Raw genomic sequence first — 16157 nt, forward strand, 5'->3', positions numbered from 1 at the left:
GCTTAGTGTACTCATCTCTCGGTCTCCCTCTACGATTTTTACCCTCCACGCTGCCCTCCAATGCTAAATTTGTGATCCCTTGATGCCTCAAAACATGTCCTACCAACCGATCCCTTCTTCTAGTCAAGTTGTGCCACAAACTTCTCTTCTCCCCAATCCTATTCAATACCTCCTCATTAGTTACGTGATCTATCCACCTTATCTTCAGTATTCTTCTGTAGCACCACATTTCGAAAGCTTCTATTCTCTTCTTGTCCAAACTAGTAATCGTCCATGTTTCACTTCCATACATGGCTACACTCCAAACAAATACTTTCAGAAACGACTTCCTGATACATAAATCTATATTCGATGTTAACATATTTCTCTTCTTCAGAAACGCTTTCCTTGCCATTGCCAGTCTACATTTTATATCCTCTCTACTTCGGCCATCATCAGTTATTTTACTTCCTAAATAGCAAAACTCCTTTACTACTTTAAGTGTCTCATTTCCTAATCTAATTCCCTCAGCATCACCCGATTTAATTTGACTACATTCCATTATCCTCGTTTTGCTTTTGTTAATGTTCATCTTATATCCTCCTTTCAAGACACTGTCCATTCCGTTCAACTGCTCTTCCAAGTCCTTTGCCGTCTCTGACAGAATTACAATGTCATCGGCGAACCTCAAAGTTTTTACTTCGTCTCCATGAATTTTAATACCTACTCCAAATTTTTCTTTTGTTTCCTTTACTGCTTGCTCAATATACAGATTGAATAACATCGGGGAGAGGCTACAACCCTGTCTCACTCCTTTCCCAACCACTGCTTCCCTTTCATGCCCCTCGACTCTTATTACTGCCATCTGGTTTCTGTACAAATTATAAATAGCCTTTCGCTCCCTGTATTTTACCCCTGCCACCTTTAGAATTTGAAAAAGAGTATTCCAGTCAACATTGTCAAAAGCTTTCTCTAAGTCTACAAATGCTAGAAACGTAGGTTTGCCTTTTCTTAATCTTTCTTCTAAGATAAGTCGTAAGGTCAGTATTGCCTCACGTGTTCCAACATTTCTACGGAATCCAAACTGATCCTCCCCGAGGTCTGCATCTACCAGTTTTTCCATTCGTCTGTAAAGAATTCGCGTTAGTATTTTGCAGCCGTGACTTATTAAACTGATAGTTCGGTAATTTTCACATCTGTCAGCACCTGCTTTCTTTGGGATTGGAATTATTATATTCTTCTTGAAGTCTGAGGGTATTTCGCCTGTCTCATACATCTTGCTCACCAGCTGGTAGAGTTTTGTCATGATTGGCTCTCCCAAGGCCGTCAGTAGTTCTAATGGAATGTTGTCTACTCCGGGGGCCTTGTTTCGACTCAGGTCTTTCAGTGCTCTGTCAAACTCTTCACGCAGTATCATATCTCCCATTTCGTCTTCATCTACATCCTCTTCTATTTCCATAATATTGTCCTCAAGTACATCGCCCTTGTATAAACCTTCTATATACTCCTTCCACCTTTCTGCCTTCCCTTCTTTGCTTAGAACTGGGCTGCCATCTGAGCTCTTGATATTCATACACGTGGTTCTCTTCTCTCCAAAGGTCTCTTTAATTTTCCTGTAGGCAGTATCTATCTTACCCCTAGTGAGATAAGCTTCTACATCCTTACATTTGTCCTCTAGCCATCCCTGTTTAGCCATTTTGCGCTTCCTGTCGATCTCATTTTTGAGACGTTTGTATTCCTTTTTGCCTGCTTCATTTACTGCATTTTTATATTTTCTCCTTTCATCAATTAAATTCAATATTTCTTCTGTTACCCAAGGATTTCTAGCAGCCCTCGTCTTTTTACCTACTTTATCCTCTGCTGCCTTCACTACTACATCCCTCAGAGCTACCCATTCTTCTTCTACTGTATTTCTTTCCCCTATTCCTGTCAATTGTTCCCTTATGCTCTCTCTGAAACTCTGTACAACCTCTGGTTCTTTCAGTTTATCCAGGTCCCATCTCCTTAATTTCTCACATTTTTGCAGTTTCTTCAGTTTTAATCTACAGGTCATAACCAATAGATTGTGGTCAGAGTCCACATCTGCCCCTAGAAATGTCTTACAACTTAAAATCTGGTTCCTAAATCTCTGTTTTACCATTATATAATCTATCTGATACCTTTTAGTATCTCCAGGGTTCTTCCACGTATACAACCTTCTTTCATGATTCTTAAACCAAGTGTTAGCTATGATTAAGTTGTGCTCTGTGCAAAATTCTACTAGGCGGCTTCCTCTTTCATTTCTTAGCCCCAATCCATATTCACCTACTATGTTTCCTTCTCTCCCTTTTCCTACACTCGAATTCCAGTCACCCATTACTATTAAATTTTCGTCTCCCTTCACTATCTGAATAATTTCTTTTATTTCATCGTACATTTCTTCAATTTCTTCATCATCTGCAGAGCTAGTTGGCATATAAACTTGTACTACTGTAGTAGGTGTGGGCTTCGTATCTATCTTGGCCACAATAATGCGTTCACTATGCTGTTTGTAGTAGCTTACCCGCATTCCTATTTTCCTATTCATTATTAAACCTACTCCTGCATTACCCCTATTTGATTTTGTGTTTATAACCCTGTAGTCACCTGACCAGAAGTCTTGTTCCTCCTGCCACCGAACTTCACTAATTCCCACTATATCTAACTTTAATCTATCCATTTCCCTTTTTAAATTTTCTAACCTACCTGCCCGATTAAGGGATCTGACATTCCACACTCCGATCCGAAGAACGCCAGTTTTCTTTTTCCTGATAACGACATCCTCCTGAGTAGTCATTACATACAATTTTCAAATTATTTGATTTGATGTACAGGAGACATGTCAAGGTTTACAAAAAGAAACTTTTTTTTTCTCTTTTTTAAGAGAAGCACAATAGTTTACATTATATTTTACATTTCTAAGTTACAGCTACACAACTAGATAAAATAATACATTTAATACAATCCCTGAGTTCAGACTGTGAAGCTGACTTCAATTAATTCTTCAACAGAATAATAACACTTTTCCACCAGAAGAGTATAGAGCAATCTTGTCATTGAACCAAGCTCCATCAAATATTTATTACTGCCTTTTATTTTATTGAAAATTTTTAACCCCATATACTCTGGCGTTTGGGCATAAAGTTTTAAATGATGTGTTGGAAGTTTGAAATTGTCTGTGTGGCGAGCGCTCTAGTTGTGATCAAAGCGGAAAGTTTCTAGTGTATGTTGATTTTTATATAAGAACACCACCAACTCATATTCATAAAGTGAGGCGTAGATAGAATTTTCAAATTTTTTAACAGTGGTCAACAGGATTCCTGCTTTTTTTGCAACATACAAGTTTCTAATTACTTTCTTTTGTAATACTAGGAGCCTAATGACATTTGTTGAATTTCCCCAGAAGATTATGCCATAATGAATAAGTGACTCAAAGGAACAGTGATAATCTATCTTTCTGGTATCCATCTTTGTCGCACCTGACAAAATACATATTGCAAATGCCAAGTTATTCAGTTTATTTGCTAAGTAATCTATGTGCACCTTCCAATTTAAATTTTTATCAAGATTTAGGCCTAAGAACTTCATGTGGTTTGCTTCAGTGATATCCTGATCATTGCCAATTATCTTTAATTCAGTCCTTTCTACTGATTTAGCTTCAGATTGCATCATTTTGGTTTTAGTTACATTTAGTTTTAGTCTGTTTTGATGGAAACAAGATTTGAGTTTTTCTAAAGTATTTTTTCTGGAATCTTTTCAGACACCTCATTTTCAATTAGAACTGATGCAGCTACGGCAAATAAGACTGAATGAACATCAATAGCAAGTGGTACGTCATTTACATAAAAAAGAAACAGATAGGGACCCAGTATCAAACCTTGTGGGACTCCTTAGGGAACTGTTTTCCAGTCTGAGGAATAATTGGTTCCTTTTGAAATTAAAATTACTCTTTGTTTCCTATCTGACAGGTAAGAGGTAAACCATTTTAAAGCAGTGTCTCCCGATTCCATACATCTGTAATTTGTGCAAAAGAAATGCATGGTTCACTGAACCGAAAGCTTTACTTAGATCATAGAATATTCCTGTAATCTTTCTACTCTTATCTAATGTGGAGCATATTTTTTGGATAAGCTTATTTATAGGATTCACAGTGCCTTTACTCTGTTCGAATCCACACTGGTTTTTAAAAATTATATCATTTACAGTAAGAAATTTATTAATTTGTTTTGCTGCAATCTTTTTAAACACTTTAGAGAAGATCAGCAAAAGAGAGATAGGGTGGTAATTCCCCATATCATCTGTCAATACTTCTTTGAATAGAGGGTTGATCTCAGCATATTTCAATGCATTTGGAAAGCATCCCTGTTCAAAAGATTGACTTATAATAATTGACAGTGGCTGAGAAATAATATTGTACACACAATTGATTGCAGATGTGGTTATTCCATCCCACCCATGTGAGGTTTTGTTTTTTAGACTTTAAACCCTCCTTACACACCCTTGGTGGTTGGATTTTGAAAAATCCTTTCTTACTAGATGCCTACCTCATACACAATGTTTCCTCCAAATTTTGTCAGTCAATGAGTTTCCCCTTTTTTTCCTTTTTGGAGAACTGCTAGACTTTGAAGGAATCATGAGAAAAAAGTGGATTTTAGTTTACATGTGACCTATTTTGAAGCTGAGAAAAATTACATGCAAAGAGCAATAAAACAAAACAAAAAAATGTGTCCTTGTTAAGTAAATAGGAATTCTATTTTAGATTTACCATAACACTTCATGCTGAAAGTAAAGAAAGAATTAGTTTATACAATCATTCACACATAGTATGTAAACAATCAAACTGAAATACGTACTTCAAGGACAAAACAGTAATAATTTGAGAATCCAAGCTATTTAAGAAATAATCTTGAACTTTATGAAGGCCCAGAGTACTTTTCTCCACTATAAAATCTATTTTACGATGCATCATCTGAAAGTAGCTATCCAACTCTGCTTCCATATCTTTTCTAATCCTTTTATCGATCTCAAATTCTTCGTGTGGAATAACTTGAGATTCAGGAAGTTGCTGATTTCTGTGAAAGAAAACATAACATGGAAATTACACCATTCAAACTCCAATGATAATTAGTATATTTAGTATCTGTAGTGTAGTAGCTAACTAAATATTCTGCTTAGTTTTTTCCTTCCTTAATGTACTATTTTGTGCCACTGCTTCTAACGCTTTTTCCCTATGAAAAATCAACTAATACTACCAAGACATTTTGTATGAGATACAGTGCAAGACACTACAGTTTTATTATAAATTCAGACTATTTCATTTAACCTGCCTCTCCCATGCACTTCGCAGTGGTTAGCAGAGTATGGATGTGGATCCAGGTGTAGATCTAATATTATCAACAAAAATGGGTTACTGAATACACCAGTAGACAGAGGCAGGAAAGTTCATTCATTTTCACGAGGTTGAGTTCTACACCACTGGTAACATGGCTACCAATGTCAGACAAGTTTTGGCAACATGAGTCACACAAAGAGGGTCTTGACATTTGAAATGAAACACAGCCATCTATAACAAATCTTGCACAAGTAGACACCAAAATTAGCCACATTCAGTCCCCCACACTGCTCAAAAATACTGCAGGCCCATACCCAAACAGCTGAATCAATAAAAATGAAAACAACTGCAGTTACATTTTAAAGTACTCATAATTTATACTAAGATAAACATAGTTTCATTTTTCTGTCACATAATTTAACACTTGTTACCCAGCTGCTGGATGTGACATTTTTCTGGCCAGTGAACGTATCTTGTTTTAGAATACTGGGAAAGAGGCCACAAGAGAAATGGGGCAACCATAATAAAGGACATTTTTCCAATCCTTCTTCAAAACATTAATTCAGTCAATTGATGATACCCTCAAAGAACAGTTATGAAGTTTGAGAAAAATACACATTCCTAAATCTCAGAAGAAATTACACAAATTTATATTCAGACAGGTACTAATGGTGATGAGCAATGCATTCAAGCTGATGCAGCCTCTAAAACTACACCAACACAGCCTGCACACGAAGTGTTACTATTTACAAGCAATGGCAGCAGTGGCCTGAAGAAGATAGAAGAATTTTTTTTGTCAACATCAGAAGATGACAATTTCTTTGAGAATACTACTAGCAGTACTCGATACTTCACTTCAGCTAGAAAACCACAATATAGTAAAGCTTTGTGGTATGACTAAGGATTTATCATCAATATTTATCTTAAAATCATCTTATTGTCTTGTGATAATAAATATGTACAACATTTTTCCCCCTGAAATATTTGAAACGTTTGCACAACAAAATGAAGAGTTGTGGTTCTGTCATGAAGATGTACTGTGTATGCTCTCTCTCTCTCTCTCTCTCTCTCTCTCTCTCTCTCTCTCTCTCTCTTTCTCTCTCTTCCCCCACACTGATCCAAATAAATGATTTCTGTCGTAAACAACAGTCTCAGTGACTTGACAGTCAACAAATTAATATTCATTTATTGGCACTAACTGACAATAAAGGATTAGATATTATTTTAAGTTTTTAATGGTTGTGTTGAGATTTGTATACTGTACCCAATAAATACATTGGATAATTGTAAAAAGTTGCTTCTCTTCACCTTCTGAGGCATAAAATAAGAACTATCACTAAGCTATAATTGGTCTTTCTACTCATCCCTCCTACGGAAAGAATCAAAACACCACAAAAATTTAAAAACAGTTAGTATGATTATAGAAAGCGCTTCATGAGTTATAAATAATTTAAGGAGTTAAAGTAACAACTCGCTGAATAGCTGAGACACTGAGTTGTCAACAGGCACAGGTGCACGTGCACACACACACACACACACACACACACACACACACTGAAAGCTATGAGGGGGAGAAGCTTGTGTGCAGGATAAGTGAGCTCCTTTGGGCTGCAGGTAAGGGGTGTTGCATGCAATCCACAGTGACATGGAAGAGTGGATTAGGAGGAAGAGAGACAACAGAGGAAGAGGGAGATTTTGGAAATAATTATGTGAGAGCAGGAACTGTGAAGTTAGGATAATGGGTCAGGAGTGGAGATGGGCATGGGGCAAGAACTAGCAGTGATTAAGGCCACGAAGATAATGATCATGGCAAGTGTTGCAAGGACAACTTACGTCTATATAACACAGAGAACCTTGTGCTGAGGGAAGGATCCAGATGGCATTGAAATCAAGTATTTTATGCCCACCACTTTCTTCGGTGACTGGGTCTTCAAATCTGCTCTTGGCTAGTTAGGCAATGGGGATTCATTTGGGTGTAGAACTGGTGAGTGGTCTTGACCACATAAAATTCTGTGCAAAAATTACAATAGAGCTAGCATATGACATAACTGCTGACACAGCTGCCTCTGATAGGATAGGATAGGTCTGTGATAGGAATAACATATGATGTGCTGCGTGAGGTGCAGTGGAGAAGTCATGCACCAGGGCCTTCTGCAAGGGTTTGGAGTAGATGTGGCATAAGAATGGACTAGGTTATTACATAGATTGGGAGGGTGGTGAAATATGTTTTGGGAGGAGTAGGGAGAAAACAGGTGGTATGGAATAGGGCTTGTTTAGAGTCAGTGCAGGAAGTAGTTTCTTGGCTAAGATATGGGAGGCAAAGTTGTGAGTAATTTGTTGGATGTATTGAGCAACATGACTAAGGATTCTTTTAGTGGGAGTGATCTATCCAGCTACACATAGGGCATCCGGGATTACTAAATCATGGGTTTTGAAAAGCAGGTTTTATCTTGAGGTTGTGGATGGCTGTTCTTTCCTCTGTTGAGAGATTTATGTTCCTGGGAAGGGACATAGGACGAGAGAGTGAGTACAAGCTGCATATACAGATTTCCTGAAAAATAACCAGGTAGGGTTAGTGTGGATCAGAAAGGGGTGCCAATGGATGGAGATATGAAATGAGAGAAGCAAGGTTCAGTACATATTGCACAAAAGCATAGCATATTATTATAAGTGCAAGGTTCAATGTTAGAGTTTGGCTGGCTTTGGCCAAGTATCCATTGCAAGCATAAGGAGATGAAGGTATATTTTCGGAAAGAGCAGTAAGACTGAACTTTCATGTGGAGCTGATGATGAAGCCTTTGGATACAACTGAAACTTCTGCAGGATAGAGGTTTTTGGTATGTACTGTACATTCACAACAGTGTTTTAGATTTGTGTGAGTTTTGGGTTTTGTGGAGTGTTGGGAGGAGGTGTGGGGGAAGGAAAGTGTCAGCAAGTCAGGATCTTGGTGATGCAAGGGGTTGACAAGATTGTCACTGGGAGTAGGATAAATATTTATGGACAGTGATGTTACAAAATGGGAGCTGGACGTCAGTAAATTGGAAAACTTTTGGAGGTGGTGTGTAGATACTCTTCCAGATGTTGAAATGATTTGAATTTGAGTTATAGAGTGTAGGAAGTTGGGGTTGCACAGTAACAGTATCTTGCAGACGGAGCAGAGGAGGTTCAGGAAGACCTATATCATGGGGATTTGATTCTCAAATATCTGATCCATGAGAGATAGGAACTGGCAAAATTTGTAGGTCATTGTGAAAGAAGGGGGTGGCATCTAGATAGGAGAATTTTTATGATTAGGCCATTCAGAGGGATTGCGTGGCTCAGGCAGCATTTAAGGAATTGGCCTAATTCTCTATTAGCCACTGTCCCACACCCACTACTATCCCTTCACTTGTACTCCACTCTTTTCCGTGATTTCCCTTTTCCTCTGTGCTATCTCCACTTATAATTCACATCTCCATGTCATTGTGCACTGCCCACAAATCCCTATTCCTGCAGCCAGAATGATCTCACCTGTGCCACATTCCCGTTACATGTAAGAAGAAAAGCAATTCGTAGGCTGGATACCATTCACATGGCTAGCACATGAGAGAACTCTCAGGGGTTGCCTACATTGCACAGGCAGAGCGGAGGCATCAGAATGACTTCATCATACACCTCTCCTCTCCTAAGCCATGACAGTTTTTTGATTCAGGCCAATCAGAGGGCTTCCAAGCCAACCTACTCATATATTCAGATCTCCCAATCATGGCTCAGAATTTTAGTGTTGAATCACAATTATCAACTCCATCTTAAGCCCAATCACAATTATCAACTCCATCTTAAACCACACCATTTTACTAGAAACAAGCCAGTCAATCTCTATTTTACTGGCCATTAAAACAAAATGGCCAATCTGTTTGTACCTCAGAGTATTGTTCTCTGTACTGCACTTGATAATCAACTGTTCCAAACAAACAGACATTCAGAACTCAAATAGTTTTCCAATTCCAGCAGCTGATAGTGTGTGTGCTCTGTACCTGATGGGGTGGGAGGAGAGGTATCAGTTATTGTAAGAGTGCAATTCTCGTGCAACTTACAGGTTCAGATACACTTGGCATCTAAAACATTACTGCAGACTCCAAATTAAGTGCACAGTACTTATTCCACATCTAAATTACCTTATTATTGCTCTAAAACAGTACAGGACACATGTAGCCAAAGTATCATGCTTTACACTAGAAAAATATAACCTGACATTTTTAACTATTTCCTATAGTCTTTTTATTATTTTTGATCTTATGTTAAGTTCTTCTGTTGCTACCTGATTGGAACTATGGTGCCAAGGCTCTCTACAAAAAAGTTTACAAGTGTGTATCACATTCCCTTTCCATAAGCTGCTACTAAACAATACCAAGAGCTATAGCATTTTTATTCACCTATGCCATATTTTCAGTCACTTTAACACAACAAAGTACACTAGAAATGATGTTTTTTGGGAAGACCTTTAATGTGGTGTATTACCTAAATTCCATATTTTTAATACACATGTATAACTACAAAAAGGATGAAATAAAAGAAGTTAGCTTCATAAACACTTGGATAAACATGTGCACTGCTCAGTTTGGTTCTGTCAAAGATACTCCACATCCTCTATTAGAATAAATGAGGTTCTGCCTGCCACTCAATACTGTTCATCTGTGCTCCAACATTTCTGCTGATTGACTTATGTTCATGATGTAATAGGGCAATCATTCCAGCCAATATGAATCACTGCTTTTTAGTAGAACACAATTTTGCTACTTTGAGATCTGAATGTCTGCAGTGTGTGTGATAATGAATTTATAATTGAAAATTTGTAGGCTTGAGGAATGAGCAAGAATGCAACTTTTCAGCTAATTTGAGATTGTATTTTCAGGGAGAGCACAATGTTGTAATGGTCAGAGAAGTGATTGTATTCCATTCATGGGATGGTATGTAACTTCGTACAATAGTTATTTTATGATGTGCATATTTATTTAGTTTTATTTTTCCCATCAACTGGGTAACATCAGCAACAAATATCTTGCTACAGTTATCAGGTTTCAACTTTCCTGGCCATTTTTCTGTTGCAGTATTAAACTGAGAGTTTAATTCACTGCATGTGTAAAGATTTTTCTTTGTATTAATGAGTGAAGAATTTGCTCCTGTTCTACAATGAATTCACAAGTATCTTAATCTATAGAGGTTTGTATAATGTTTATTGTACATAATGTATTCCAAATTTAATATCTGTTTCAAGAAACATTTTCCTATGAATGTTAATAATTCTGAATGTTCAAAATCACAACATTAACTGTTGTTATGAATGAGACCCACACAAAAATGTTTAAGTTTGATAAGAACACAGTTTTTCACAGAAAGCTGTATCATTTCGGTTCACCATACCTTGCCTCTTCAATATTGTTTGGCAAATAGCTGATAAATTGTTTGTAAAGTACTGTTGTTGTTGTGGTCTTCAGTCCAGAGACGGGTCTGATGCAGCTCTCCATGCTACTCTATCCTGTGCAAGCTTCTTCATCTCCCAGTACCTACTGCAACCTACATCCTTCTGAATCTGTTTAGTGTATTCATCTCTTGGTCTCCCTCTACGAATTTTACCCTCCACACTACCCACCAATATTAAATTGGTGATCCCTTGATGCCTCAGAATATGCCCTACCAACCAATCCCTCTCCAATTCTATTCAATACTTCCCATTAGTTATGTCTAAAGTGCTATTGCCTCTAAGACTTACCAAGCGGGAAAGCGCCGGTAGATAGGCACAATGAATAAAACACACAAACACACACACAGAATTTCGAGCTTTCGCAACCGGCGGCTGCTTCGTCAGGAAAGAGGGAAGGAAAAGGAAAGATGAAAGGATGTGGGTTTTAAGGGAGAGGATAAGGAGTCATTCCAATCCCGGGAGTGGAAAGACTTACCGTAGGGGGAAAAAAGGATAGGTATATACTCGCGCGCGCACACACACACACACACACACACACACACACACACACACATATCTATCCATACATACACAGACACAAGCAGATATATTTTTCCCATGTGGAAGTTTCTTTCTATTTTATTTAGTACTATTGCCTCTGTAATATGTGGGCTAATACAGTGTGGTCAAAATAAAATTGGACTGGATAACACTTGAGGCTGAAACAAAATACATTGACTAAGTTAATGAACAGAAAGTATGACAAATTGCCACTGTTGTGTTTATGATGTCAAATTATAATCATACATGTTACTCTCAGGACAGTTTTATTTCGGATATTCTGTGGCAATTGTCTTGCCCCAATCTGGTGTCAAATTTCTCTTCCAAATAGAATTCCCTTATAGCAGACTTGGTATATTATGCCAGTCTATGTGCTTGGTAAGAGTACTTCAGTATATAGTAGTTTGATTACGTAAATCCGTGTAACTCATGTGCACATTACACACGCCTGAAAATACAAATGTTATCTGAATCTCTTTCACAGATTAAAGTAAAAATGCAAATATCATTTAACTCTATTACAGACATTTTCTGTACAGCCTACTTAAATTAGAATGAATCTGTGTTTGTGGTACTTGAATAACTGAAATAAGTTTTATATCTTCAGCAATTATGCATTGTGTTAACTATTCAGCTGAGTCTGATTGAGGTGACACACATGTTACCATATTAAACTCACATTTTGGAGGAAAATATTTCAAATCCACATCAAACCATCCATAATTTCCCTACATCACTTGAGGCAAATGCTACGATGGTTCCTCTGAAAGAAGATGACTGATTTCCTTCCCCATCTTTGAAACTGTCCAAGCTTGTGCTCTGTCTCTACTGACCCTGATGTTGACATGACATTAAACCCTAATCTTCCTTCAATTTTTGTTTCAGGCCATTTGCTATCATCCAGAGTTTGGCTTGACATAATTGTATAAACAGTAGAACATAAAAGTATGGTTAGTAGTACTTGTTTAGTGATATGTTTATAGTTGGGCCATCTACTGAAATGTTGTGGGTAAAATAGCACGTGTCACAGTACTGCAAATTTTCGATATTGTGTCTCCATCCATACTAAAGAAGTCAAGAGGATGCACCTTATATCTCAGCACGACCTCAACATGATGAAGGATTTTGCCATCAATGATAATCAGTACTTGACACTGAAGTGCTGATGTGCGCATTGGTTCTGAGCACGCATGCCATAAGATTTAAGATTTGTAGCGCTACTGGAGAAACTTGCCATGTAAAAATGAGTAACCTCTTATGGTGATGTAGAAATCCATTTCTCATTAATACAGAAAACAAATAATTTGCTTGTCTGTTTTTGTTCGTATCTTTATAGCATTACATATAGCTAACAACTTCAACTCAAATACTCAATTGAGTATTTCAATATTAATTCTGTCAACTTCAATGGTTTTGCTACTTCCAATACATAAAATATCTGTATCCTCTGGAGACCATTATAAAAGTAAATCTGTAAACGCTGTAATACAATGTTTGTTGTCATATGTATATCTACATATTGCACTGCAATCATTACAATTGCATATTTGCATATTCATTTTTCAGTTGTGGCAAAAAATTGCACCAAACCTTGACATCGTTTATTATAAGCACACTTCTATACAAACAGATATGTAGAAGATGCAATAACTCTACAAGATACACTCACATAAGCAAAAACTGTTTTCACTCAGGTAAATAGACTTTGGCATTAAATTCATTGTAAGAAACTTGACCATATCTTTTGATCATAACACATTTTTGAGAGGCACTGTGGGAAAGGATGGCCTAATTTCAAATAAGATAGGCTTGATCAGCCTTAAATTGCCTGTAGACATTTGTATAGTAATAACATGCATGAGAAATTAAGTGGGGCAATGAAACTAAAATGCCAACTGAAAGTAAAAATGTATAATTGAAGTAAAGATCTCCCTTCCAATCATAATGATGAATAAATTATCAGTGCATTGTAATATAAATGTAAAGTGTAGAATTTTCAAATGCTGTGGTAGTTACGTTTCTCTTCAGTCCAAATTTGAGGTGTGTGGGCCTCATCATTTCTATATAAATGTTACAACCTTCATTCTTTTCAAACTGCTTATTGCTGTCAAGCCCTGTTGTTCCCCTACAAGTTTTAGTCCCCTCCTCGAAACATCCTCTTTTGCCAAACTGACAATTTCCTGATGCTTCAAGATGTATCCTATCAATCAATCTCTTGTTTTTAGTCAAGTAGTGTCATAAATGTCTTTACTCTACAATCTGATTCAGTAACACCTCATTAGCTACCAGATATATCCATATAATTTTCAGCAGCCTTTTGTAACACTATATTTTGAAAGCAACTTTCTTACCCATTCCAAAAACCAAGAGACTTCCAGATTGCATAACCATCTATTTCATCTTCTAAAATAAATAGTGGAATGACATGATTCAATACACATTTGGTCACGATAACAGACTGATCTCTAGAATAGCTCAAGATCAAGGCTGGGCTGAAATGTGACAATCAGGTACCAAGTTTGCAAAGCCAACAAACGTGGAAGTGAATAAAATTTGTGGTAGCAAATTCCTCTGTAGCTTAGTATGATGTTGTGCCACATTAAATGCATATTCCATTATAAAAAGTAAAACTGCAAGGTAAACTGAGGAAGTCTATTATATAATATACAAGGTGAACCAAACCCTCTGACAAATTTCAGACATTGTTCAGGGACACCTTCTGGGTATTCTGGTACAAGGGGTGCCAGCTGATTGTAAAATAATAGGTTAATTGTGATTTATTCAGTTTGTTACCACAGTCACCTTCATTTCTGTGAAAATACTCTCATATCAATGAAAAGACTATTAATATGGAACTATTCTAATGTGTAACGATCCCGTTTCTCATAGGGACCTATGTACAGATGTAAAAGTACTGTGATGAAGTCACCATCTCTGCAGGAACAGCTCAGTGTAGCATCATAGTGTTGCTCTTTCATGGCATTTGGTGATCCCACACATGATGTCTACACTTCATCAGTAAATCAATCCCTAGTGCTACATACTATTATTAATGTACAACTAATATCATTGGAAAAACAAACCTAAGTCATAATGGAGAAGTACATAATGCAAGCTCAAGCTCAAAGGGCCTAGACTAAAGTGGACATTACTGTTGCCAACAGCAAGTACTACGAGTAAATAGAACAACTGAACAAAAGACAGAGAGCGAATACCATCATCATTTGCACTGTTGCGCTCTACTTTCAGTGCAATACAGATACTAACTGGGGCATAGAAACCACATAAATGAAATAACCCTGTATGAGTCACTGGAGACCATATATCTATTGCACCAAAATACTCAGAACGTACTCCTGGACAACCACTGAAAGTTCATCAGTGAAGTTCTGGTTATGTATATTAGTAATGGCAAAGTTGTGGAATACAGAGTTCTTATTTACACCAGACTGCAACAGTGGAGCACTTAACAGGTTTTGAAGAAAATGATCTTATATTCCGAAAAGTTGTGTAACTAATGCAGTGTCCTTACCATAGACGAGACAATTAATTAAAGCATATACATAGTTTTTGAAAATAATTATCTAACATTTTGAAATACTGATGTAAAACTAAAGGCATGCAAGATAAGATCATATGATCTATACTGCATTAATGAAACAATGGAATATCCAGCATGGAATGTGACAATATTATGAAAGGAAAGTTGCCACTCACCATATAGTAGAGATGCTTAGTGACAGATAGGCATGACAAAAAGACTGCCACAAATAAGCTTTCGGTCAGCAAAGCCTTCATCAAAAACAGATGACAGATACACACACACTCATGCGAGCACAACTCACACACACATGACTGCAGTCTCTGTCAACTGAAGCCACACTACGAGCAGAAGCACCACTGCATGATGGAAGTGGCAACTGGGTGGGGGTAATGAGGAGGCTGGGTCAGGAGAGGAAGGAATAATAGGATAGGGTGGGGGACAGTGAAGTGTTGTTGGGGATTGTGCAGAGACAGTTTAGAAACAATGATCTGATTTATAAAGAATGAATTGTATCTTAACCTTGAGACAACTCTAAGCATTCTCATTAGTTGACCTAATAAAGATGACAATCATTGTGCTTCTCCTAAACCACTCAGGGTTCCACTTGACTTAAAGCATCATGTGGAATGTCTGTGAATGGACTTGGCATTTATTAAGTAAAGTTTGGTTTTGTGTATGTGGGAATCTATTATACACTGCATATTCTGCCTTTTTTCTACAACCACTTGACATATAGAGTTCAGTATATGGCAATTCCTCTCAATTAAGAAAAATCTTAATTGCCAGAAAAGGGCAGTCAGATGAATTTTTGGAGCTAATTAAAGAATCTTGTATGCCATATTTCAAAAAACTGAAAATACCAAGAGTTACATTCCTCTTTATTCTAAATTGTTTGATACATACAAAGGAAAACCAACAGTCTGTTCACCAACATGATAAACCAATGACACCACATTGACAGCCCAATTACATGACAAAAAGTTCCAGGCCAATTACAGATGCCAGTATTTAACAAATGGCCAGAACAGACATAAGGTGTGATACGTAGTGTGTTCAGACACACTAAATGAAACTGGTTTACACAAAAACAACTTAAACAATAGATGAATTCCCCAAAATGACTGAATACTAATGTTTTAGCATTTATGTTTCATGTGTGTATGTACTAAGTGTTTGTCTGATGAATAAATTATATTTTGATAATAATTTGTTTATTTATGTATCCAAGGACCATATCACAGTGATACAGTTTTCTCATCATAATGCAAGGAAAATAAATA

General features: G+C 37.0%; 1 protein-coding gene across 1 annotated transcript in view; it reads right to left on the reverse strand.

Annotated features, from left to right (window-relative positions):
* The window catches only part of LOC126278856 (cilia- and flagella-associated protein 44-like), a 577958-nt gene that overhangs the window by 260393 nt on the left and 301408 nt on the right, over nt 1-16157 (reverse strand). The window contains exon 14 of the mRNA XM_049979132.1: nt 4847-5069. Coding sequence (XP_049835089.1) covers nt 4847-5069 — 223 coding nt within the window. The remainder of the gene's footprint in view (nt 1-4846; nt 5070-16157) is intronic.

This window comes from Schistocerca gregaria, chromosome 6, assembly GCF_023897955.1.
Source record: "Schistocerca gregaria isolate iqSchGreg1 chromosome 6, iqSchGreg1.2, whole genome shotgun sequence".
Lineage (NCBI taxonomy): Eukaryota > Metazoa > Arthropoda > Insecta > Orthoptera > Acrididae > Schistocerca > Schistocerca gregaria.